Source organism: Sebastes fasciatus, chromosome 11 (genome assembly GCF_043250625.1).
Source record: "Sebastes fasciatus isolate fSebFas1 chromosome 11, fSebFas1.pri, whole genome shotgun sequence".
NCBI classification, from domain to species: domain Eukaryota; kingdom Metazoa; phylum Chordata; class Actinopteri; order Perciformes; family Sebastidae; genus Sebastes; species Sebastes fasciatus.
In genome coordinates this window covers 20,064,467-20,090,632 of record NC_133805.1, presented here as the reverse complement: position 1 = coordinate 20,090,632, position 26,166 = coordinate 20,064,467, and the positions used below count along the sequence as shown (strand labels likewise).

Genomic DNA, 26,166 nt, shown 5'->3' with positions numbered 1-26,166 from the left:
CGTTTTGTGCCAAATTTGAAGAAATTCCCTCCAGGCGTTCCTGAGATATCGTGTTCACGAGAATGGTACGGAGGGTCGGACAACTCGAAAACATACTGTAACGCCTCCGGCCACGGCTATCAGCGGCACTGAGGCATAAAAACAACAACAGTCTTTTGGGTGACAGGCACAATGTTCCCCAAAACAACAAATCTCTTTAAAAACATCAGCAAGCGAGTCTTTGCCAGAGTGGGGAAACCCAGGGCTAAAAGGTCGACACGTGGCTGGCGGCGCTGGAATATGTTCAGGGATTATACTGCCGTTTCATCCAAAATGAAAAGTAATTACTCAAAGCTTTATGACATAACTGCTATGCCATGGGATGTGCACCGTTACGTAATACCATTAACTCAAAAAGCCTTTGAGAGGAGGATATGTCTTCAGATTGACAGATATTGTGTTCTCATAAAACAAAAGAAAGAAGAAATTGTTAGTAAAATGGACACCGCAGCTGGTCGAGCATCAGGAGTTAAAACACTGGCTGGGCTTGCAAAAAAAAACCACATTTTGTTTAATATTTAATGAATATATTAATAGCGTGCAAGAAGTGGAATTTCATGTTCATTTCATCAGGAAGGTCCTGAGAGAGGCATACAAAAAAAACATTCAGTGTGGATAAGAAAAACTGCCAAATCTTTAACTTTGATCCTGAATGAGATTGACTGGGTCACCACCAGAATGGCAAACTATCAACTGTGAGTTTCTAATAAGGTATATTACTTGTACACTTATCCAATGCAACAAACTTTATTAAAAGGCCTATTAATACCAAAGAGCACACAATGCATCTTTTATGTCAAGAGTGCGAAAAAGCAGAAACTAAACTGTCCTCTAGATCACATTGAATATCAACTGAGTTCTATTTTGGACGGTCCGCCGTGACCCAAGCGGTGTCCAAACGCTGCAGCCACTCAATCTGAACCGAGATGAGAGGATTAGACGCTCATCGGGGAGACTCGGCTTAGTGCATATTAAATGAAACCGGCATATCTGAGTACAGCCAGTATTGATCTGAGAACACTATGCTTAGTATTTTCAGAGAAAATATATTCCACTGCGAAGTGACCCAGATAGTCAGAACACATCCTACCAACCCTGAGGCTCAGTAGCTCAAAGTGGAGGCTTCTATATACCGAGGCAATTCTCTACTCAGCTTGAGCCTCACGAAAAAAAAACTGCATTAAAACTTTCATGGAGTCTTTTATCAATGAGAAGCTCAAGCGTTACGAAGCTTGGATGCGGCTAAACGTGACCTTGATACATACAGCAGGTTGTAATGATCAACGGACAGGTAGGACATCTGGGATTTGTCTAATAAACTGCAAGAATAGGGCATTTGGACGACTGCTCTTCTAATGCTTACTAATTGGATTAGAAATAAAAATGAAGATAACATCATGTTCTTTTGATGAATCTCCGCCTGGTGAGATCTCTTTGTGATACGAGCTCGCTGTGAGAATGCACCAAGCACGATAAGACAGCGTGATAAGACGTCCAACTGTCAGGCCCTCCTTCCTTCCTTCCTTCCTGAGGTGAAGAGTACGGTCCCCCAGAGCTGGCCTTCATCTGCTTAATATCACAACACGTTCATAATCCTCGACTGTGCTCAGTGTCCAATTATCTACGACAACATCTGCATGCCCAGTGGCTGGTCTGCTCCCCGCCGACACGTGAAACATAATCAACAGTATAAGGCATCACAGAGACAAGGAGACAGTACGTAGGGGCATGCATCCGAGCAGTGCAGCAGGAGTCGCTACCATACAATTTGTCTTTAATGAGAAGAATGTAAAGTGCTACCGTACTGCATGTTTTCCCCTGTTTGTTTAAGCAACAGGTTGAAAGTATTGGTACAATAAATTGAGTCAGTTATAGAGCTGCAACAATTAATTGATTAGTAGTCATCTATAAAATGAATCGCCAACTATTTTGATAGTCATTTTTTAAGAAAATAAAATCAAAATTCTCTGATTCCAGCTTCTTAAAAGGTGAATATTTTCTGGTTTATTACCCCTCTATGACAGTAAACTGAATATCTTTGAGTTGCAGACAAAACACTGATCAACATTTTCACCATTTATGACATTTTATAGACCAAAGGACTAATTGATTAATCGAGAAAATAGTCGACAGATTAACGAAAATAATCGTTAGTTGCAGCCCTAGTCAAGTATTGGTCATAATCACGTGGCAGCAGTTTTTCTTACAGTATATCTGTTCAAATGAGGTCATCCCATTCCAGACCTTAAGGCTAGTGAATAAATAAACAGCTGCCATCTTAGCGTTGACAAATTAAATTGGGGCAAATGCACAGCAGCATGTGTAATGTGTAATTTAAAAAAAAAAAAAAATCAATAGTGGGGCTACAGGTCAACCAAAGTCAATACTGTTTCCTAGATTCCCAAACACAGCTGTCATCACAACAACATGCTTGTTACAGGAGGACTAAAAGTGTGTAAATAACTACACTGAGTCCTGGGCTGCTCCCTCTTAGTCCATTAGTAGGCTAATCAGTCGTTTTGGTCTTAGTTGACTAAGATATCTTTAGCAAATTAGTCATTTTTTTTATGCTTTTTCATACTGAATGACTTATTTCTAAGAAACTTGTGAGCACATGTCTGGTAAACACAAGATTTAAAGTGGTGCTTTTGTGTGATTCTTTGTCAAATCGTATGAGTGTTAGTCGATAATGATGCGCGATACTGGATTTTTGCCAATATGCCGATATTTTCCAACTAATTTCGGCCGATGCACGCGCATATTTTTTTCTACCTAATTGCAGAGAACATCAGGTCGCTCCTGTATTGGAATTAACATATTTGAATGCCTACTGTTATCCTGATGGCCCACTGGCGGAAGCAGACATAAAATACAATGCTGTTCAAAATACAGCATTCACTGGGCAAAATTAGAAAGCACCTTCAACTTTAGTTACAAAACTCGGCTCCAGACTAAAGTTTTTTTAATTGTTGGCTCATATCTTTTCCCTTTAACGGGTTGTGGATGCGCAATTGGATTAAAGGAATCTACAGTGTCGGTTCATCACTACTAGCAGCCCCTTCGTATTACACATCTGTAGCCATTTGAGCCATTGTTTATACAAAAGTGTTTATTTGTGCAGCACTTAAATAAATCCCCATTTAAGTGCAACAGTTACCGCTGCAGTTCAAAAAAAAATCCCTGAGCCAATTCCTGTCATTTGAATTTACTGCACTGGCTCACGCTTGTGTGACTTCTACTCTTCCACTGCCGGCTGAACGAGTGCGGCCCACATCCCTCGTTTGGGGCTTTAAAAGTCGGGTTCACGCTTCTCGCTGAAATTAATGTGACAGCGTGTGCGCGCCATTGTAGCGGCTTCACTGCTGCTAAAGAACCTGCCCGAGCGTCGGAGCTACGTGCAAGAATGCACACAACCGCCTACGGCTCGAAAACGACGCAGAAATTCCACTTGGAGGCCGCTCCAGTGAGATATGCTGGTGGGTCATAATAATCCACCATCACTCTGCCATCAAAGAGGATTGAATAGAACAATAGTAGCGAAAGAATTATTTGGAAACAGCGGCATCATGCACACAAAACAAGTGGGTAACAAAAGCAATGAAGAGAGCTTTTTCACTCAACTCCACTGTGCATTAACACCACTGTAACAAAAAACGGCCTTTTGTTGCTCAGCTTTTCATTGTTGTCCTTCACCACAGCAGGGGAGATGCTGTTATCACAGAGCATACATGATTGCACCAATGAACAGAAAACATCTACGTGATTCATCAAGTACACACACTCTATTAAAATACAGTAAAAATGTCAAAAAGTCAAGCAAAAATAGATTTCGTCAGCACTTTTGTGTCTACACCACGTGGTCTAGAGAGACTGCTGAAGAGCCATGTTAGGGCAGAAACACAAACTACAGCCCAACAGCACTCTGGGAACAGTAACAGTCAAATCCTGGCTGAAAGTTAAATATCAACCAAAAAGTCAAATGTGTTGTGCTTGCGAGACTGATTCATTCAGGAACTTCACACCTGGAAGCTGCTAATTTAATACTATTACTAAATCAGAACATCCCGTCCTGTTCAGACCGGATTCGGGCCTTTTGTGTGTGCGCAATTGCTCATCTTTTTTTACACAAGCAAGAACTCTGCTTCCAACCCACCAAGATGCAGTCTGACAAAGTGTCTCCTCCTGTCCAACCAGGCTGACGGTAGAATTCAGGATGTGTCAGCCAGCCGAGGAAACTAAATACAGCCGCTTCTGAGGAGAGCATGTCCTTCACTCGCCCCCTGACAACACCGGCCTGCGAGATCAAAGGAACTCTAAAGAGACCTCAAAAACACCAAACTCCAACGCTGCACTTTTGCTGAATCAATTTGCCGCATTTTCAATAACCCTGCAGACTGAAATGTAATACTTTTTTTTTTTCGTTTGGCCAGAGGATATACACTGAATTCCTTCCCACAACAACCATGAAATAACATGGTTGTGTAATACACATGGCACCTGCATGTATTTTTGTGTTTATATCAAAAGGGGGACATGTCATGCTCATTTCCAGGTTCATACTTGTATTTGGGGTTTCTACTAGAACCGGTTTATATACTTTCTTTAAAAAAAAAACATTATTTTTCTCACACTGTCTGTCTGAATTAGGGATATCACAAATACATACAACAAATCCAAACACTGAAAAGTGAGTTTTTCATGATATGTCCCCCTTTAAACATGCTGTAGAATTGAGGGAAAAAATGTGTCATGTACCAGCAGAGGTCTGCTTGAACTTCTCACTCTTCTTCTTCCTCCATTTCCAGGGCTTGAGGAGGCGTCCCAGAGTGGCGAACTTGCTCCGACGACGGATGGGTGGCGTGTGGGTGCCGGAGAGCAGGGACTCGGAACGCATGGCGGCCAGCCTCTCTACTTCCTCAGCTGTAAGAGAATGATGAAAAAAAGAAAAACAGGGTCTAGTTTGGGTGAGGATGCAGAGGAGGTGATATTCTGGTAACCACGCAGAGTGAATGCAGCAGACACTTTTGCTTGGAAAGATCCAAGCAGTACGAATCGGTGCCAAGTGGCCTCCTGAATTCCCTCGTAACTGGATGAGGATAAACAAACCTGCATATCAGATAGCATTACGAAGGATACGCTCCGAGTCTAAACAGTTTGAGGCTGCATCATCACACTGAGCGGTTGGCATTAGCTCGCCAAAACACACTAAAAGACTGATAAGCACCTCATTAAAAGGGGAAATCTTTCTACTTCTCATCAAATATTCACAAAGCCTGGCCCGTTAGACTTTTACATGCCGTTGGGTAATATCAAAAGCCTTTTATTCTAACACAAACTATTAAATGAAAAAATGAAGACATGTTATGTTTGAAGGATGCTGAAGTCCAGGACAACAAACAACCCCACTTACGAAACACCAAGATCAGCTGAACAGATCTAAAAACTGAACATATGCCTTTAGATATAGAACTGTTTTTCTGTCTCCTTACTACAAAACTAACTGAACACACACATTTAAAGCTGCAGTTGGTAACTTTGAGGAAATATGATAAAAAGTTAGTTGTATAAAACTGTCACTATATCCTGACAGTAGTGCTTGAGACTAAAAAAATGACTCTCCTCTGTGTCCTCTGGTGCTCCTAATAGCATTTGCAAGTCTTAAACCTCGAAGGAAAACAACCAATCAGAGTCTCTAAGCAGCTGTCAATCATTGCTCGCGAAACTCACGAACTCTGATCAAACTGTCAAACTAGGCAGCGCTGATCAAATATGAATCAATATTCTGTTACTGTAATGCCTATTTCTCTCCTCAAACGTTTTCAGAAACATCTTGTAGTGTACCGTTTAGCTGTAAAATGAGAACGCTTGCTCCGGCTGGTGGGCGGTGCTTGGTTTTGGCTGGACTGTTTTCAACGTGGCTGCCGGCATACTTGCCAACCCTCCCGATTTTCCCGTGAGCCTCTTGTTTTTCATTGCCCTAGGGTCACAATTCTCCCGCATTTCTCCCGATTTATGACAAATTGTCACACTTTTTTTCCTTTTTGTTATCTCAGCCTGTTTCTGGAACTGAACAGTGTGTATAATCCCTACTGTTTCTATTATGCTCACGACACAACGCGGTTTGAGCTCATGTTTAAGCTGCGCCCCCCACAGCTTGCAGCGCCAAAAGTTGGGCTTTGCTTAACGCGGTAAAAAGCCGTCCTGGCGCGACGCAAGCCATCGGAAATAACGGGTTTCAGAGCGCAGTGGTGCCGTTGTCGCGTTGCGTCTGAAAGGACCTTCAGTGAGTGAGAGAAGGAGAGAGAAATGCTAAGAGCTAAGAGAAACAGATACTCAAGCAGGAGCAAAAATAAATAAAAACGGATGAATATTAGTTTATGCCAGATATTCACACGCCAAATATTCACACGCCAAGTTCACACCAGAGGGGCGAATTATTCAGTTTTCTTTCCTGGGAGTTAAAGGTAAAATTAAATGTTTAACATTAAAATGCTGTTGCTGTTGTTATTTTCACACTTTTAAAGTCAGCAGAATGCAGGAAACAAAGTCTCTGAAACTCACATTTTTCTGGGAGACGACCCCAAGACCCCAAGACACCTGCTTTGGTTTTGAAGTCCTCCCTTTTTTTTAAGGTCTCAAGGTTGGCAAGTATGGCTGCCGGGTCACAAACTTTCTCAATTTACAGCTAAACGGTACACTACAAGATATTTCTGAAAACATTTAAGGCGAGAAATATAGGCATTACAGTAACAGACTATTGATTCATATTTGATCAGCGCTGCCTAGTGTGACAGTTTGATCAGAAACTCACAAGCAGTGATTGACAGCTGCTTTAGAGACAGCTCAGCTCTGATTGGTTGTTTTCCTTTGGGCATGGTGAAATCTTGAAATCGCCATAAGAAGCACGGGAGGACACAAAGGAACATGACTTTTTTTTCAGATTACCCGTCTTATGCACTACTGTCAGGATATAGTGACAGTTTTATAAAAGTAACTTTTTATCATATTTCCTCAAAGTTACCGACTGCAGCTTTAAGTCATCTTTCCAAAGCGGTATAAAAGGAAGCAAACATGCCCTGACAGTCAAACAGCTGAATGCAACCATCTTGCAAGAACAGAAGACCAGCGTCTAGAGTATTCACTAAAACAACTTCATTAATATTCTCACCTAAATCAAAACAGCACTCACAGGATCATACAAACGTTTCAGATGTCTGAATGCACCGTCTGTGCCTTCCAGGCAGCCAGTCATTTCCATACAGTATAAAAAAAAAAATCAACTTTGCTTGAGATGAGTAATGTGTCATGTCTGGCTTTTATTTTTGTTCAACTTGCATCATCATTTTTCAAACGATAGCATAGTCTTCTTGCATTTCCAGGCGTCAAGACTTCTGGCCTGGTGGGAGCAACGATAACTTTGACAACAATGAAAGCCGACGTATCGGGTTCAAGTCTGCGCAGAGTAAATGGACACAATTGGCTGACTAGAGGGGAAACAATTTTTCAAAAAAGGGCTAAGTTTTCACGGCTGGGTCTGGAGTTGTCGGTGTCACCACATTGCGTCAGATCATCACCCATGACACGCTGTCAGGGAATGTGCAGCATGGCGGCTCGCTTTTCAATAATTACATCACATTCATGATGTTTGCCAACATGGACATATCACTTTGCGGGGCCAGTCACCTCCCCCAGGGCATTATGGGACAGCGGGGGTGTATAATGTGACAGTAATGCAGTGGAAATCAGTCCTCAGTGCCAACAATCTTCGCAATCCTACCACCACACCGCTCTATAAATAGCTCTATAGTCAGTCAATGCTAATTGAATCCAGTAGAGATTCAAATGACTTCATTAGAAGTCCGAAAGCTCGATAAAGACAGGAAGACAAAGAACCAAATCAAAGCTGAGTAACATCCGACAGCCAACCAGCTCTATATACTGTTAGGATGACACACTTTTATTAACTTCACTGAAAGAAATGTTTACAAACTAGAGCTGCAATGATGAATTGATTAGTTGTCAAATAATACATTAAATTGACAACTATTTTGATGATTGATTAATTGTTTTGAGTAGTAAAAGTCAAAATTCCAGCTTCTTAAATGTGAATATTTTCTGGTTTCTTTACTCCTCTATGACAGTAAACTGAATAGCTTTAAGTCGTGGACTAAACAAGACATTTGAGGACGTCATCTTGGGCTTTGGGAAACACCATCACCATCTGACATTTTATAGACCAAACAACTAATCGATTAATCAAGAAAATAATCAACAGATTAATCGACAATGAAAATAATCCTTAGTTGCAGCCGTTGGTTTGAACACATCTGAGAACAAAAAGCTTGAGTGAGTTGAAACGATTAGTAGATTAATTGTTTAGCCCATTTACAGAAAATGAATCTGTTAAATTAAAAACATCAAATACTCTCCGGTCCCAGCTTCTCAAATGTGACAATTCGCTGCTTTTTCTCTGTTTGATATCATCGTAAACAGAATACTTTTGGGGATTGGACATTGATGATGTCATTTGGGAAATTCTGAGAGGCATTTTTCTGACATCTGACAATTAATCAATTATTGTCAACTATTAAATAAATCTGCAACTATTTTGATAATTTATTAAAATCGGTTTGAGTTATTTTTTAAGGGAAAAAAAGTAAAAATTCTGTGATTCCAGCTTCATAAATGTGAATATTTCTGGTTTCTTTACTCCTCTATGATAGTAAACTGGATATATTTGAGTTGTTGACAAAACAAGACATTTAAGGACGTCATCTTGGGCTTTGGGAAACACTGATGGACATTTTTCACCATTTTATAGACCAAACAACTATCCATCCATCCATCCATCTGCAACCGCTTATCCCGTTAGGGGTCGCGGGGGGGCTGGAGCCGATCCCAGCCGACATTGGGCGAAGGCAGGGTACACCCTGGACAGGTCGCCAGTCCATCGCAGGGCTGACACATAGAGACAGACAACCATTCACGCTCACATTCACACCTACGGGCAATTTTAGAGTCCACAATTAACCTAACCTGCATGTCTTTGGACTGTGGGAGGAAACCGGAGTACCCGGAGAAAACCCACGCTAACACGGGGAGAACATGCAAACTCCACACAGAAGGGTCCCAAGCCGGATTCGAACCTGCAACCCTCTAGCTGTGAGGCGCCAGTGCTAACCACTGCACCACCAAACAACTAATCGAGAAAATAATCAACAATGGAAATGAATCATTAGTTGCAGCCTATTGCAAACTGAACATCAAACACCTCTTGCAGGCCTCTATATATTGCTGAAATATATATCATATTGACAAAAGAAGCATGCTTTTGATTTCATTTTTGTGCATTTTGCGAAGATGAACCATCTGTATGTTCTCTACCCCAAAGGGCTGTCTGTATTGGCACAGTGTTTAATACCTACTACCCAATCTTTCTTTTTATTGCACTATTTCCCCAGCTGAAAACACACAACCAGAGTGTCTACAATTCCAGTAGCACGCTGATGTAATTAATCACAATCTTGACAAAATCCTGGCAGAGGAGCTCAATCTGCAAAATAAAAGGAAAAGGAGAAAATCCTCTTCCAGCAAAAGTATCCATGAGGGTGATTAAAAAATATGGTGTTTTTTTTTCTAAAAGGCAGGTTTCATAATTTTTCATGATATCAGACACACATCATTCTCACCATATTGCATTACATTCTCCACTATACTGTAACACACACACACACTGATGTGGCTGCTTTTTTTTTTTTATTAAAAACACTTGTTTGCATACCAAGATGGCTGAGTGATGATGTAATGACACTGAACTGGAAATGGCTTTGTTGCAAAACAGCAACAGTTTTTTGCCATTTTTTTTAATGACATCTATAGGCAAAAACAGACACATTGAAGACAAATAATACAATATGAATACATTTTTTTTGTTGTGCTGCAAAAACCAACAAGTAGCAATTCAACCCTACAAGAAGTTCTGATCCAGTCCAGAGGCAGTTTCCACAACAGCAACAGCAAATCACAGTCTTTGTGTGTTAAAACCACTTAAAAAAACAACACAATATGATCACACATCATCAAGAAGACGCACTGAATGATGGAGCCCAGAGGCATGGCCATCAGGACCAGGCTATATCCTGGATAGCAGTATATGTACTGCAGGGCTTACTATATAAAAGGGCTGAATCCTGCATGTTACTCACCGTCCTGAGTGTCGTTTCCTCGGCTGCAATTGCTGCAAATGTGCTTGATCTCCTTCCCAATGTGACAGTGGATGGTAAAGGGCATGTTGTTGTTGTGCTGGTGGTGGTGCGGATATTGGCCGTGCCCTTTATTCTTGTTGCTGTTCAGAGACATTATCTTGACCAGGCTGAACGCCTTTTTCTTGGGTTTCTGCACCGCTACGGGCGTTTCTCTGCAGCCCGTCGTGGCAAACCAAGAGCCGTGCATGATGGTGGGCGCCGGATCCACCGTCGGGTAGTTGGCCGTCTTGAACATCTTGAGGGGGGGACGCGAAAACGGAGCGACGGTGTTGGGTTTTTAAATGAAAAGGGCCATCAATTGAGTCCTATAACCTGACCTACAAGCTTCCATCGACTCCCACACACCTTTACCTGAGATCACTATAATGTGCGCCTATGCAAAAGTCCCCGCTGCTGCTGCTGCTGCTGAGAAAAGAAGCCCAGCTGCTGCCAGATCCACCAGAGCTAATAATAAAATAGATGGTGAGTAGAGAGAGTGAATGGCAGCGGCTGTAGCTCTCCCTCCCTCCTCCAGAGCTGCAGACTGCAGTCGGTTGTAGCTAATCCACGATTAGAGGAGCTGAGCAGAGGAGGGCTGTGATTGGCTGCAGAGGTGCGCTCCTCTAATAGGCCAGTGTTGGAAGAGGAAAAGTTGTCTCATATAATAGGATTCAAATGGTCACATTACATGACAGAAACCTTTCACACACAGTCACAGGATATTGATCTTTACCAGTTATTTGGGCTTTTTTTTAAGTTTTCTTTCTTTATTTGTTTGTTTGTTTATTTATGTAATTATTTTTATTTATTTATTTTTTATTTTTCTCTTTCTTTAATTTATTTTTCTCTCCATTTTGTTTTATCCATATTTCATTGTATTTTATTTTGTTATGAGGAAAAGGAAAAAAATAATAATAATAACAACAAAAAAAAAAATATATATATATATATAAAGAATATATATACACATATACCACAGTGTAAAAATAATTATTAATTCAAATAATTAATTCACAATAATATTTGTTTTTCAGGAATAATCATACTTTTATTCCGCACTTTTCTAAAGGCGCTGTGGAAGTATTTTATTTTTTTTAAATATTCGTCTTCATAAAATGTTATCTATAAGACCTTAAAAAATAGTTCAATATTATATTAAAGTTAAACAAAATTTCTGAATGTAGTTCTGTAATGCCTATTTCTCTCCTCAAATGTTTTCAGAAACATCTTGTAGTGTATGGTTTAGCTGTAAAATGAGAAAGTTTGCTCCGACTGGTGGGCGGGGCTTGGTATTTCCTCAACTGATCTCAACATGGCTGCCGGGTCATATGATTTTTTTTCAGATTACTTGTCTCATGCACTACTGTCAGGAGTGACCGTTTTATAGAAATAACTTTTTTTAATCATATTTGCTCCAATTCTACCCACTGCTGCTTTAATGTAATCTAATCGGAAAGACTATAGCCAGTGTTCACAACCTGGGGGGTCGGGACCTCCCCAAGTGGTCACAAGATAAATCTTAGGGGGCGCCAAACAGGTTAATGTTTTAGATGTTTGATTTTTTTGTTTGTTTCCTGCAAATTATTGTAAAATTGTACAACTTATTCAGGTAAAACCGGAGGAGAGTTTGGCTGACCCGGCCATAACCTCGAGCAGTGGTTCCCAACATGGGGGTCAGGTCCCCCCATGGGGTTGCAAAATAAATGAGAATGAGGGGTCATGAGTAAACCGATTTGGGATCAGAAGATATAAACAGTTCTGCTGCATAAAATTGTTTATTATTATTTAGAGTTATTTAGAGTTATTTAGAGTCTTCGGTTGAAGAAGCCACCTCAAAATTTGTAACATGTGATGAGGGGGCGCACGAGGACATAGCCTTATTTTCAGGGGTCTCAAGAGAAAAAGGAATCACTGGTCTATAGGTTTATAAAAACATAAAGTAAATAGTCCAATAAAGGGAATACGGACAAACATCAGACAATTTGGCAAGTCCATAAGAGGATGAAAATACTGATGATACTGTTACTGTTTTCCTTAGACAGGTCTGTCTGAAAGGAAGGAAATGAACTATATGTTACCATGTCAGTGATACCAGTCAGCTCAAGACACTTGATTAAAATGGTCTACTGTGATGAAAACATACTGAGGTCTACTATTGTTAGAATTAGGTTCCTCTTGTATCTGTTGTTAAAACATTTTTTTTGTTGTTGTTAAAATTAAATCACACACTATTTACTTGTGTGTGAAATACAAGCACACCCCTCTCACTGATGCAACATTGATTACAAAGGCCAAAAGATTAAGTGAGATTTAGAAAGTTCGTTTTAAGTGCAAGGGGCAACAGAGGTAAATGCAAATGACAACATCTATCTAATAATAACAGACAAGACCTTGGAGAATGAAAAATCAAAAAAAAAAGAAACACAGCAAAGGGACCGTAATCAGTGATCCGACAGCTCAATACTTCAAATGAAAGAGCCTCAAACTAAAGTAACACAGCAAAGCATTAAATATTCCTTCTTTACATCTCTAATTCCAAACAGCAACTTGGCTGATATCCCTGAAGTTACTGAGCACATTTGGTTGGTAATTGATAACATTAATGGCCAGTTAATGAGGCGTTAATCATGGAGAAAAGATAACGGACCTCACGGCATTTCCAATCACGTTTTAATGGTGGAGGACTGGGGGGAGGGGGGAATCTATGAAGTTCCTTCAGTGGGCTGCAGCTTATTCCAGTCACATCAAAGCTCTCTTGAAATGAGGGACACATGATTTACTCCCACCACCACCACGGTGCAACGCAGACGCTGCCCTCAGTTGCCTCTTTTCGCTGCAAAGTTTGACTCTCTTGCATTCATGTAAAGTTTAGGAAACTGGCAAGAAAGAGCTACAGTATATTTGTGTCTGAAAAACATTTAGCAACAAAGATTCAGAGGTTAAAGGAGCGAAAGTCTTTGCCATGCACACGGTAGATAATACGAGGCTTTAAACACTCAAGAAACATATGTCACTGTCTTACTGCACTGCTAGTTTCATAAACAAAGACAGTGATATCCTTTGTGTTTACTCCCATCAGTGCACATCATTCTGCCTATAGATAGACCTTGGATTATCTTAAAATGTACTTAAGGCTCAACGCTGGCATTGACCTCAGAAGTATGTTGACCTATACAGGCCTACATCCCGGTAAGCTCGAGGCCACTTCGGCCTCAATTTCCCTCTTACGAAAATCAGATAATTAAAGCTCCAAGACAGGTCATTTGTTGGCTGCGAGGGAGAATGGTGGCATTTGGTTACGTAACTACCGTGTCAGGCAGTGCTACAGCATATCACTTGGACTAATTCATACGAGAAGAAGGGGTGAACATGCATAATCTATAACTTCAAAAATAGTTTTTCTTTTACTTTGAAATGTGTTTATTCTTTGTACTGTCATTATCTGTCTCACTATATACGGGTCAAATGGTGTGGAGAACTGATTCAAGACTTATGATGCTTAGCTCATTATATTGCACTTTTTTAATAATTAGTATGACCCTGTTATTCTACTTATATATTTACCTTTGTTTTTATTTTGTAACTTTAACTTTTTATTTATGCTTTTTCCCATAGATTGTTGTGAACCCTGCTGCCCATGGAGGGGAGTTAATATTATGTTATTATGTTAGTATTTTTGTTGAGGTGGGACATATGTATGCGTATATATGTGACATTATGCAATATATATATATATATATATATATATATGTATATATATATATATATATAAAAAAAAAATAGTGCTGTTGACCTATTTGGATTTATACTGAATTTTAAGCTTTGTTTAACTTTAATATAATATTTAACTATTTTTTAAGGTCTTATAGATAACATTTTATGTAGACGAATATTTAAAAAAAAAAAAATACATCCACAGAGCCTTTAGAAAGGTGCGGAATAAAAGTATGATTATTCCTGAAAAACAAATATTATTGTGAATTAATCATTTAAAAAAAATTGGTTGGTTATCATGTGGTATCTCTGGGTCGTAAATCAGTGTGGAAATTACGGATAAATGGCTGAGATTGACAGTAAGTGCCTGGCAACGACTTGTTGTGAAGTAAATGCAATGGAACAGGGGAGGGAGGATGCGACGTCAAGTTGCTGAATGTTATCAATGTTATCAATAGCACCTTTAATTACAATAATCAACTGACTTGTGGTCAGACCTGGTTAGATACAATTTGCAAATAGCTTACAGGGCATACCTGCCTCAGAAAAAAATCATTTGATTAGATTTACTGGAGCGTTTATGTGTTGTGTGGTTGTTTTAATTTTGTTTCAGAGGCGCTTCCATCCACACTTTGACTAATTCAGCATAAGATCCTGGGATCAGAGCTGGTCTTCAAGTATATGTTCCTGTGGTTGACAACGTACCTGACACGTGTCACAAACTGTCACAATAAACTTAAACTGACACAGTAAGCTTACCCAAAGCTGCTAAGAAGTGTTTGCCAATCCTCTCTGACTCACATCTGATGGCTACTTGGCTCACAGTGTTGTTTCCATGAAGCCTCAGTGAATGTTGCTTCTTATAAACCACTGAAAAGCAGGGAATGCGTGGTTTGGTTTTTACTATTAGAATTAAAAGTAAAATGTGTGACATTTTAAATTGAAAGAGAGTTAACATTGCCGTTTTTTTATTGGATCCTAGTTCAAACTAGTTTCCATGCATGGATGTGGATGTGCAGGTTTTAGGCAAAACAATCGTACAACTTCCGACTGAGCAGCCTGTCACTACAAATCTGCTGTTCCTGTTCTCCCTGCATCTCTCTGTCTCTTCCCATCTGTCATTCTCTCTCTGCATTATTATCTGTCGTACACACACACAAAAACAGTACCACATTTCCTCGACACAATCTGAAAGAGAATTATTAAGATGGTAAACGTGCGGAGCCTCGCCTTTTACACTTTTCTTACTTGAATGTGAGTCATGCAATTATAATCTATAAGGAGAATGACTCCTCTCTTATTTTGTGATGATTATGTGAAGTCAACAGACTGCAACACTTCAGGAACACAAACACACAGCAAGAAATAGACAAATGTCAACTGAAATGTATCCACTTGTTTTTAGAAGCAGTTGTGCACGTCAACACCTTCCCCTCTTGACATTAATAGTCACTGTGAATATAATTCTGCCACTGAAGCCAACAGAAATGTTCGTATTGTCAGAGACTGTCAGGGATCGTGGTAAGATGCTTGCGACTACAGTTCCCAAAAACTGTAAACAGATGACTGCTCGCTTTGCATCTCTGTTATAATTCACCCCTGACTGTTTTTTCCCTCCTCTCTCCTGCTGTCTGTCTTGCTCTGTCTCTGTATGTTTTCTCTACTGATGCATAAATTGACAAGTTTTGAATGCCAAGGCGATAACACAACATATGAAGTGGTTTTGATATTTTGTGTGACATGTACCTTATAAGGAGCAGTCGTTGTGACTGAAAACTGTCACAATGGAACTCAAGAAGCTGTTGAAGTCTTTTGATTTCCTAATAATAAGTGAATACTTATTTTGGTTTGATGATGTCCCTTGTTGTCTAATGGATAGCAACCAGTATCAACATGTTTTGTGTGGCATTTTGGTCATATAGACAATATATTGTATTGTTTCAAACTGCAGGTATATTCCTACTATTTTTTTTTTATTTTACTTTATTTATATGTTTTTCTACACATTCCAACAAACACACAACCCTCCACTCTCCCTGGACACCCAAAAAGTAAACAAAATGGAGAAAATAACAACAAATATTTGAACGATTAAACATTTAAAACAGTAGTAATTATAATAATAATAATAATAATAGTAATAATAATAAATAGTAGTAAATAATAATTAAAAATAAATAAATAAAAGTAAATGTAGAAACGATGGTTAAAAAAAAAATCCCCAAAATTCCCAAAAAGCACACAAAATATGGGATTGTTGTTGCATTGCAAGTTTATCCCGTGTTACAATGCCACCATCTAGTGGGATCATTTGGTAATATTTTTTCAAATTAGTTCATAGCACCCTAAACAAATCATAAACACATAGTAAATCCCAACTTGTCCGCTGCTTATGTGCCTCTTTTCATCAAAATATTGAATGTGTTTTATAAACAAATGGCTTTTATGCTTTCTTAATGCCAGAATACCTCTATCACTGCACTTTCATAGACCAAGCTACTGGAGTTACCCTGCACTATACTCATTTTTAACAGTCTCTTCTGCACTTTATTCACTTTTTTAATAGTCGTTTTATCACAGCTGTTACCCTGCACTATATTCAGTTTTAACAGTTTTCTTCATGTCCTTATTTTTTATATCTGGTATATTTTTTTGTACTTTGTACTTTGCACTACTAACTTTTTGACTTAAATAAAGTTACTATCTATCTATCTATCTAACATGCAAGTACCACTTATAATAATGCATCAGCAATAATGATCCAGTAATATAATATATACTGTAACACATTCTGCATTATGAGTCATTTTTAGTTTTGATACTTAAAGTACATTTTGCTGATAAAACTTCTCTCCTTTAAATGCTTTTACTTTGTAATGGAGTACTTTTACAATGTGATATCACTACTTTTAATTAAGTAAATTAGTCTGAATACTTCCTCCATCAACAGACATTAATAGTGCTGGTGACAAATTAGATTGAATCCCCAAATCCCAGAGCCTGCAGGATGTAAACAACTACTGAATATACTACTGAAATAACTGAGCCTCTGAATGCACGTACCTACGTAATGACGTAATGCGTATCCCACAGAGAAGTCGGATGGGATGACGTTTTTCTTACGTCTTCGATGTTAGCAAACAGCCATCTTCACAGCTGAAATAATGATGTCAATAACGCCAAAATGAGCAAGATATTAACGGACATTGGTGAGTGTTTATCACTCAACTAAACCTTAACCTCAATTCAGTCGCTAACGGTGACGTTTGGTATAAAGATAGCGTTAGAAAGTGACGTTTCACGGTACTAATGTTGACGGAAACGGTGTGGCATTTTAGTGCTGCACTAAATGTGTGGTTTATTTTCACTCCTAGTGATGTCAACATCTACAATGATGTCACCTTATAGTTTTTAACATGTGTTTTCCTTATAGGTTTCCTTCCCCTCTCCTCTCTCCGTCTCATCGTCCCCCCTCTGCAGCTTGTGTCTGCGGCTCTGTGGGAGATAGTGAAGCAAGGAGCTGTGATGTACTACGGGCTGCTGGAGGAGTTCGTTACTACCGTGCTGGAAACGGTCCCTGAACTGCTCACCTACACAGAGAGAGTCCAACTAGTGATGGGTTTACGTGCAAAGGTGAGAATCAGAATAAGCAGTGGTGGGAAGTACTTTCCTTTAGTATTTACATTTTATGCTACTTTATACTTCTGCTCCACTACATTCACTTGACAGCTATAGTTACTTTACAGATGTAGATTATTAATAAAAAAACATATATGAATCAACTAATAAATTATGAGATATTGTTATAAATGCAGCTTCACATCAGTATATACAGTAATCAAAATCAGCTCCACGTTTACCAGCTGCAACATTAAAGTGATGAACACATAAATGCATCAATATAATAAACATTATTCTGAAATGGGCCATTCTGCATAATTCTGATGCTAATACTTCTGTACGTACTTGAGGAAGGATTTGAATGCATTACTTTTACTTGTAACATAGTATTTTTACACTGGTATATATATATATATATATATATATATATATACACTATATACACCATTTACACTATGGTATATATATATATATATATATATATATATATATATATACCATAGTGTAAAATTAATAATAATTCACAATAATTTTTGTTTTTCAGGAATAATCATACTTTTATTCCGCACCTTTCTAAAGGCTCTGTGGATGTATTATTTTTTTTTAAATATTTGTCTACATAAAATGTTATCTATAAGACCTTAAAAAATAGTTAAATATTATATTAAAGTTAAACAAAGCTTGAAATTCAGTATAACTCAAATAGGTCAGCAGCACCAATTTTCAGGACAAAATTTCTGAATGAAGTTCAAGTTTTATATATATATATTAATTATTTTTATTAGAAATATTATTTATAAATGATATATATATTTATAAATGATATATATATATATATATATATGTATAATGTATAAATATTATTTCTAATAAAAATCAATAATAATTAAATTACTAATTTAAAATATCTGAATACTTCTTCCACCACTGATAATAATAATTCTGTAATGCTGCAACTAACTTGTCATCTGCTATCTACCAATATGCAATAGAGATGAGACACTTTTCTGCAGTGGTGGAATGTAACTTAGTGCAGTAACTCAAGTACAGTACTTGTACAATTTTGAGGTACTTTGAGTATTTTTTTTGTTCTGTAACTTTACACTTCTACACCACTACATTTTAAAGAGAAAAACTGTCCTTTTTTACTCCACTAAATGTTTTTGACAGCTACAGTTACTTGTTACTCTGCAGAAACATATCATAAATATAAAACTTAAAATCATTTAATAAAATACGGCAGATAGTACTTTTACTTGTAATGAAGACCATTGCTACTTAAAACCACAAGATAACCTGCTTAGTAAAGCCTTGATAGACAAAAGACATGGGATTGTTGATCTCAGGGTAATTTTTTTATGTATGTGCAATGTTATTATGCACATAACACTTGACTTCACCATGCTCATCTTATGCTCATACATCCCATCCTTTTATATGGTACTATTGGTGATAGTTTTCAGATGATGGGCCACTCAGGGTCACACCTCCTCCACATGGGACTGAAAAATAAAGCCTTCACTGAATAGTTTTGTCTCTTGATGTGCCAACAGGTGGTGCTAGAGTTGTGTCGCAGCAATGATTTTGCCAGCCCACAGGTCGTCCAGCCTCATCTGAGCAGAATAAACACCTATATCACAAACCAGGATAAAGAGGTGGGTGCTCTTGTTTTAAATCACCAAATTGTGTCATTTGCATTTTCTTATGTACTTTTTTATTTGCTTTTTTAAGGTTAAAGCATCAGTGACAAACTTCCTGAAGCTTGTTCACACTCTAGTGGAGGATCAGTGCCAGAGGGACATCTTTTATCAGGTGAGTTGCTATCTTTTAATTATCAAGATTATGTCCTATGAGAAAAAAATGCTAAAAACTAATTAAAAAAGTTAATTTCTCAGTTCCTATCATTACATGGTGTTTGATTTTTTTTTCAGGTTGGTTAAATGTCTTGATGATTGCCTTAATGTAACTCTCAAGATCTGTAGTGGTATCAAAGGGACCTTCCAGTATTTTGTGAAATGCAATGAATCATTTTCTCTTTACTTTTATAGAAAATCTGCCCAACAGTGTTCGGCCCTGAATATGACTCAGCCCTTCAGGCTCTAATGAGAAAATTCCTCTTCAATCTGCAGACGCTGCTCCCTGTTCCAAACCTTGAACAAGTAGGTACCTGAATAATAGTAATCCTGGGACAAATAAAGCAAAAAAAAAAACTCTAGATATTTGATATTTATAACAGTTTAAGGTATGCAACTGCACCTAATACATATTATTATAATATGTGTTAATTTGAGGGACGTTGTGACAATAACAAGGACATTAACATGAGAACATCACTGAAATGCAAGGATGGAGTTTGAATAGAACAATATCTGAAATTGATTTGAACTGTTCTGTTCCATTTCAAGACTTCCCTCTGGCTCAGTCTCTCCCCGTCTATCTTGAAGGAGTGTGTCGACTTCATGAATCAACCTGAGCCTCTGAATACACTCATTCAGCATCACAAACATCACGGCCACAAACTGCCAACAGGTACAGTAGTATTTTCACACAATTCCTAATTGTCTTCTGTATTATTAATGCTCCTTCTGTTTTATTCTGTTACTGTTTTCTCTCCAACCCAGTCTCCTAAAATTTACGTTCCCATACAACGAAACTGCGTTGTGAATTACATTTCGAGGGAAACGTATTTTGTTGTGGATTACATCTGTTTTGACATATCAAAAATACGTTTGTAATGATAGACTGCATAAGGGAGGATGCTGGGGTGGTGGACGGGTCAAACAAACACAGGGCTTTCACCCAGGAGGCAGCTGTGTGTGTCCCGTGTGAAACTAAAGACAATGTTCACTTGTAGATTAAATAACGTAACAAACATAGTAATTTTAAGCCAATCCATGATGTTATTTTCTAAACCTAACCAAGTAGTTTTTTTGTGTTTTGTTTTTTCAATTTACAATTATTTAAACCATGTGTTTAAAACAGTTTAAAAGCGTGACCGTAATGCAGGAGGAAATACGTTTCCCTTGATACGTAATTGAAAAATGCAGTTTAGTTGTATGGGAACATAATTTTCTAGGAGACACGGTTGTTTCTTTCTGTGACTGAAAATAATTTGTGTTTTGTTTGTTTAATTTTTGTTCTAGCTTTGTCATCCTCCGGTGATGATTGCATCTTGTCCAGCCTGTCCTATCACCTACCAAATGTGGACGATGACGAAGGAGACGCACTTGGCAGTGAGTCAAAAAAGGTGAAAGAAGAAAACTTTAAGGAGATAAATTCAGAATCGATGAGGAACGTAGAAAGAAAGGGACAGCAGCATGTTGATGATGTGACTGAAGACCAAGGAGCCTCTGTTGAGGTGATACTCCTACCTTTTGATGAAAGTGGATCTAATGATGATGACGACACGGACAAAAAATCTTTCCATCATTTGAAAACTGGCAGTAGGACGAACTCAAAAACCTTCAAGTGTCTTCTTTGTGGCCAAGATTTTGGTTCCCCTAGCAAACTAAAGAAACACAAGATTACCCACAGTACAAACACAATGAGTCAGTCCAACTCTGCAAGCCAAAGTAGCTTTTTTGAGAGGATAAATTTACACCCTAAACCAAAGACTTGTGTAGAGAATCACACATCTAGAAGTGAAAATGAGCTTTCATCATTGGCAAGTGCCACGACACATAGCCCACCAAACTTTGAGCAGTCTAATGACGACTCTAGTCTGGTTTGTCAAGTCTGTGGCAAGGTTTTCACTTACCCAAAGAACTTTGACAAACACCAGAGGACTTGTGTGGTCAGACAACGACAAGCCGAGATGGACCCACAGTGTTCCACAAGCTTATCTCATCTCTCCACACCAAACCCTGTTAATAAGTCCAAAGAGTCTTTCCTTAGTGAAACTGAAACTGAAACCGTTGTACCCCAGGAATCAATATCTTCTGACTCACCGCAAGAGCAAACGTGTAAAAGAAGCAGTCGCGTCAAACAATGCTCCATATGTGGGGAAATATTTACTTGTTCCGCTGACTTGACGAGGCACATGAGATGCCACACCGAACAGAGTCCTTACCTCTGTTCTTATTGTGGGAAAGACTTCGACAGCTACGAAGACTGCGAGACGCACCAGGAAGGTAAATGCAGAGTTTCAAACCAACATTCGCAGGACAATTCCTCGAGTAAAAGGAATCAGCAGAGTACTGTTGTTTCAAGTGCTATAACTCGGATCCCAACAATCCCAGACGCATCCGCCAACTCGCAGGCGAATTTGCCTCTGACATGTCAGGAGTGTGGCCAGGGTTTTAAATACTACAAGAGTTTTGAGAAGCACCAGAGCAAATGTTCCAAAACGGCTCCTCGAAAGAAAAAGCGAACAAACACAAACCACTTCGTTATCAATGCTTGCAATTTCCGATCATCCGACAACACCAACCCTAACGCGAGTTCTGAAACGAAGGAAAGTGAAACCGACCGCGCAGATGGTTCCCAGACTAAACCTCGCAGCATCAAGTGCACCATGTGTGAGAAGAACTTTTCAGATCTTGTCCTCATGAGAAGACATTATTTCAAGTCGCATAAAGTCAGAGGCTCGTACCCGTGCCCTTTGTGTAAGAGGACATTTGTGAGGTTGTGCGAACTGGTTCGACACCAGAAAAACAAAAGGTTGTACCAGTGTGCCGCCTGCAAGAAATGCTACACAAAGCCAGGACTACTAAATGATCATGAAAAAGTACACAGCGCAAGTGTGACCCCGCGCATCTGTGAAACGTGCGGGAAAAGCTTCACATCTCTCGCTTATCTGATTCTGCACCAGAGCAAGCACAGAGAACGGCAACCCAGCGTTTGTTCCTACTGCGGGAAACAGTTCAGCACTAAAGACTGCCTGAGAGCGCACATGGTGAGGCACACGGGCGGTTACCCGTGCCCCGTCTGCGGGAAGAAGTTCTATCAAAAAACATACCTTAAGTGGCATCTGTATAAACACACGGGGCAAGAGCCGTACCTCTGCGACACGTGCGGGAAAGGCTGGCCGAGCGCCGCCCAGCTCAAGCTTCACATGGTTCAGCACACGGAGGACCGGCCGTTCAAGTGCGAGGACTGCGGCGCGTGTTACAAGAGGGGATCCCATTTGGTGGCTCACCGGAGAGCCAAACACATCAGGCTGCGTCCATTCGCGTGCGAGGTTTGCAGCAAAGCCTTCAGATTAAACAACGAGCTGAAGAAACACATGATGGTCCACACGGGGGAGCGGCCGTTCACGTGCCCAAGGTGTGACAAGACGTTCACGAGGAAATCTCGCCTTAGGGAACACAGAGAAAAGGCGTGTCTGTAACTTGATGCTGTATTGTGGACTTGGACTGTATTAACACGGCTCATGATTCATATGCCATACTACACTACATATGCCATTCTACCGGCTGCCATGTTCTTCTGTCTATCTGTCTCCATCTCCATTTCTTCGAAGCATTTGGGTCAGCCGTACATTGGGTACATACATTAACTTCTATAATACAGCTACAAATGAATAAACTACATTTAGTCTGATATAGCGAATGATTTTTCATTCACAGAGAATAAAATTGAGTCTTTTGTAAAATGTGCTGATGTCTACAAGGCCTTTGCATACACAGCGCTGGAGCTGAAACGATTTGTCAACAGAAAATGAACAGGCAACTGTTTTGGTAATTGGTAATTAAAGTCATTTCTAAGGCAAAAATGCATCGTGTGGGACAAACAGCTGCTCTTTATTGTTTTTTTATCATTGTAAATTGAATATCTTTGGACTGTTGGTCAGACAAAGCCAACACTCCGAAGACGTCACCTTGGGCTCTGGGAAATAGTGAGAAACAGTTTTCATTATTTTCTGGTGTTTATAGATCAAACGATCAACCATTTAGTTGATCATCAAATTATTTGATAAAGGAAATAATCATTTGTTGCAGCCCCACATGGGAGTAACAGTGCTGCCAATAATTTGATTGAAGAGATTCAACTTTTTGAAATAGGTTCTAAGCACGACAAAGTTAATTTAAGTTAAAAGTTAAATGTTTTTCCATTGAAATTTCAGGCTGCATATGAACTTTGCGGATGCCCGAAGCAGCTATAAGCTAAATCGAAGCCACATATAATTTATTTAAGTGAACCACAATGTAAAAAATATTCCATTACAAGTAAAAGTTCTTCATTTTAATGTTAACAGAAGTGCAGAAGTGTCCCAGCACTCTTAGTGCCCCATTAAGAGTGCTGTATTATTACATTTTTATTTTCATTATCGTAATTTTATTGCACAGCATTACTGATGCATTCACATATAATCTTTTGGACAAAATCATCAAATACTGACGATTGGAAACATGCCAGAAAATCCCAGAAAACTGTGAAAAATGGCCATGAAAATGTCCCCCAGCGCTCGAGATAACATCTTGACATTACTTGTGTTATGTTTTTAATTTACAATGATATAAATGTCATTTTTGCTTGATAAATGACTTAGGTGATTAATCAATTACTAAAAATTACAAAAAACAATCAATTATCTGATAAATCATTTCATCACTAGTGAATATACAGATTTAACTTACTGTTGCAGAGGAAGCATTGCTCCACCAGAGAGCAGTGGAGCTCCAGGGACTGCCTCACTTTCACCAGCCAGACTGTGTCTTATGTGCAGTATCTATAAATTGATTAATTCTTCTAAACAGTTTTTTCACAGGCTACATCCCATGACACGCAACACATTTTCTATGAAAACATGTCCAGCTGTCAAAATGAAAATTACTTTTTGGACTACAGCACATTTTGATTTTCACATGAGTGTAATCTTCTGTAAGTTTGAGAGGATAAAGATGCAACAAATGCTAAATCTTTCATTAGATCTGTTGACCTTTTGTTGTCCCTTTCATTTGTTCTATGCTGAGCTCTGTCTCTGCAGAGGAACCCACACTTTGGGATTTTCCATTTTGTCTGTTTTTCTACTTCGCCTGCTAATTAAGAAACAGTGTGATAGAGGGTGACAGACAGAAGCTCTTTTAGGGGGGAGGAAAATGAACATCTCTGTAATAACACACAGTACGGATGCAAGGACGTTTGTGTTAGTCCTGTTTAATGAAATAAAATGCAATAAGGAAAAAGGGAACACTGTATACTTTTCTATTTCGAGTCTTTTGAAAGCACATTTTTTTTGGGCTAGTAAGGATTGGTTATATGCTCACAAAATCACACTAACAGAAGAATTCCTAGGAAATGAAAGCAATCTTCAGCGGGCTGCTCTGTAACGCATACTGGTAGGCAGGCTGTGCCTCTCCTCTGGGACATTCTGGCTGTCTCGGTCTGCAGAGACACTCTGAGATATTTCTCTCTGACTGAAACCTCCATCTGTCCTGCTCGCTCTTGATGAACACCACAGTATATGGAGTGGACTAGAGAGCTTAGGTCTCCTCTGGCCTCTTATGCCAATGCTGAAGTTAAGACTAATATCTCCTGGTCGCAGGTAGCTCAGCATCAGGCTATATAACATGTCACGTCAAGGAGTTGTCCTAGTTACTAATGAGCCCCGTATACCATTTTAAAATGATCCAGACAGTATACAGTATGAGTCATTTGAAATCTGGTATTGATGCAGCAATGGCTCTCCATGTGAACCCATTCACTTCTTGGCCACAACCACCAGACTCCAGACCAAAAATGTTCTCTTAAAATATCAACAGAATCCTCAGCTTTTTTTTTTTTAAGAAAGATCTCTATGATCTCTATGAGAAAATAGAAGATAAGGATAAGGTTAATAGAACATTTTTGCTCATAATAGAGTGCTACAGGAATGAGTCCTAAAACCTAGAAATGAGTTGGCATTTTATTACTTCCAGTTCTCTCGTCTGGAAGTCAATTGGTTTTTAGTTAGATGCCTGAAATACGGTCTGCGGTTAACACAAGCTTAAGAGATTTTAAGTTTTTGATCTACGACATAAAATACGTTAGTAAATATCCCACTCGTGAATTTTCAAGCCTTTATGTGTCTTAAGAAAGGCGGAAATATCCCATTGGCTTTTTGTCAAGGGAACCAGGGCAATGTTAATTTCCTAATTGGCCTACAAAAATATGCAATCCCTGGAGCACTCTATTGTATCTGTTTTGGGGCCAAGCTAACCATGGACCACGATGTCTACTGTTTTCATGCAGCCAGGGACCCTTATTAGTTGCATGTTACTCATTCCCCATATCTTTCTCCACTCATTTCCTGTCATCTCTCTACTGCAACTATCTCGTAAAAAATATGAAATAAAATGAAAAAATATGAAAACTAAGTTTTGGCCCTTTGTTTTGTTAGTTTTAAAGTGCATATGCATGGGATATTTATTATTCTAATAGCATACTTTTTTAAAAAACATTGCAAGTCTGTCAGAGTGTGCTTTTTGATATACTACTACTGGGAATCTTAAAAGCCAGAAATTTTCTAACCTGACCCGTCGGATGGTTTGTTTCACAGAACCATCTGAGAAGCTGTCATTGGAAACAGTTTTGAAAAAGGGCAGGCACTTTCAAAAAAATACTTGGC

General features: G+C 38.9%; 2 protein-coding genes across 7 annotated transcripts in view; one reads left to right on the top strand and one right to left on the bottom strand.

Annotated features, from left to right (window-relative positions):
* Positions 1 to 26,166, bottom strand: part of LOC141777291 (phosphatase and actin regulator 1-like) — a 59,123-nt gene that overhangs the window by 22,780 nt on the left and 10,177 nt on the right. For 2 of the 5 annotated variants that reach the window (XM_074651423.1, XM_074651425.1), the window contains exon 2: positions 4,795 to 4,959. In XM_074651423.1, the coding sequence (XP_074507524.1) occupies positions 4,795 to 4,959 (165 nt within the window). Of the gene's footprint in view, positions 1 to 4,794; positions 4,960 to 10,244; positions 10,849 to 26,166 lie in introns of those variants that run through there. The other 3 variants (XM_074651424.1, XM_074651421.1, XM_074651422.1) reach the window with 3 other exon arrangements.
* LOC141777286 (uncharacterized) lies at positions 17,058 to 24,745 on the top strand. 2 transcript variants are annotated; one of them, XM_074651414.1, is made up of 7 exons: positions 17,058 to 17,206; positions 17,431 to 17,630; positions 19,172 to 19,273; positions 19,350 to 19,430; positions 19,748 to 19,777; positions 20,024 to 20,147; positions 20,762 to 24,745. In XM_074651414.1, exons 1-7 carry the CDS (start codon positions 17,182 to 17,184, stop codon positions 22,945 to 22,947), a joined length of 2,748 nt encoding a protein of 915 aa, XP_074507515.1. In that variant the 5' UTR covers positions 17,058 to 17,181; the 3' UTR covers positions 22,948 to 24,745. The 2 variants fall into 2 exon arrangements, with proteins under 2 accessions (XP_074507515.1, XP_074507514.1); XM_074651413.1 differs by having other exon boundaries at positions 19,667 to 19,777.

What these genes read in the sequence shown, in the direction of transcription:
- LOC141777286 (XM_074651413.1), top strand. Translation starts at nt 17,182, where the DNA reads ATGAGCAAGATATTAACGGACATTG. An exon ending in CAAGATATTAACGGACATTG is followed by an intron (nt 17,207 to 17,430) that starts GTGAGTGTTTAT and finishes TTTTCCTTATAG; the next exon opens with GTTTCCTTCCCCTCTCCTCT. An exon ending in CGGCCACAAACTGCCAACAG is followed by an intron (nt 20,148 to 20,761) that starts GTACAGTAGTAT and finishes TTTTTGTTCTAG; the next exon opens with CTTTGTCATCCTCCGGTGAT.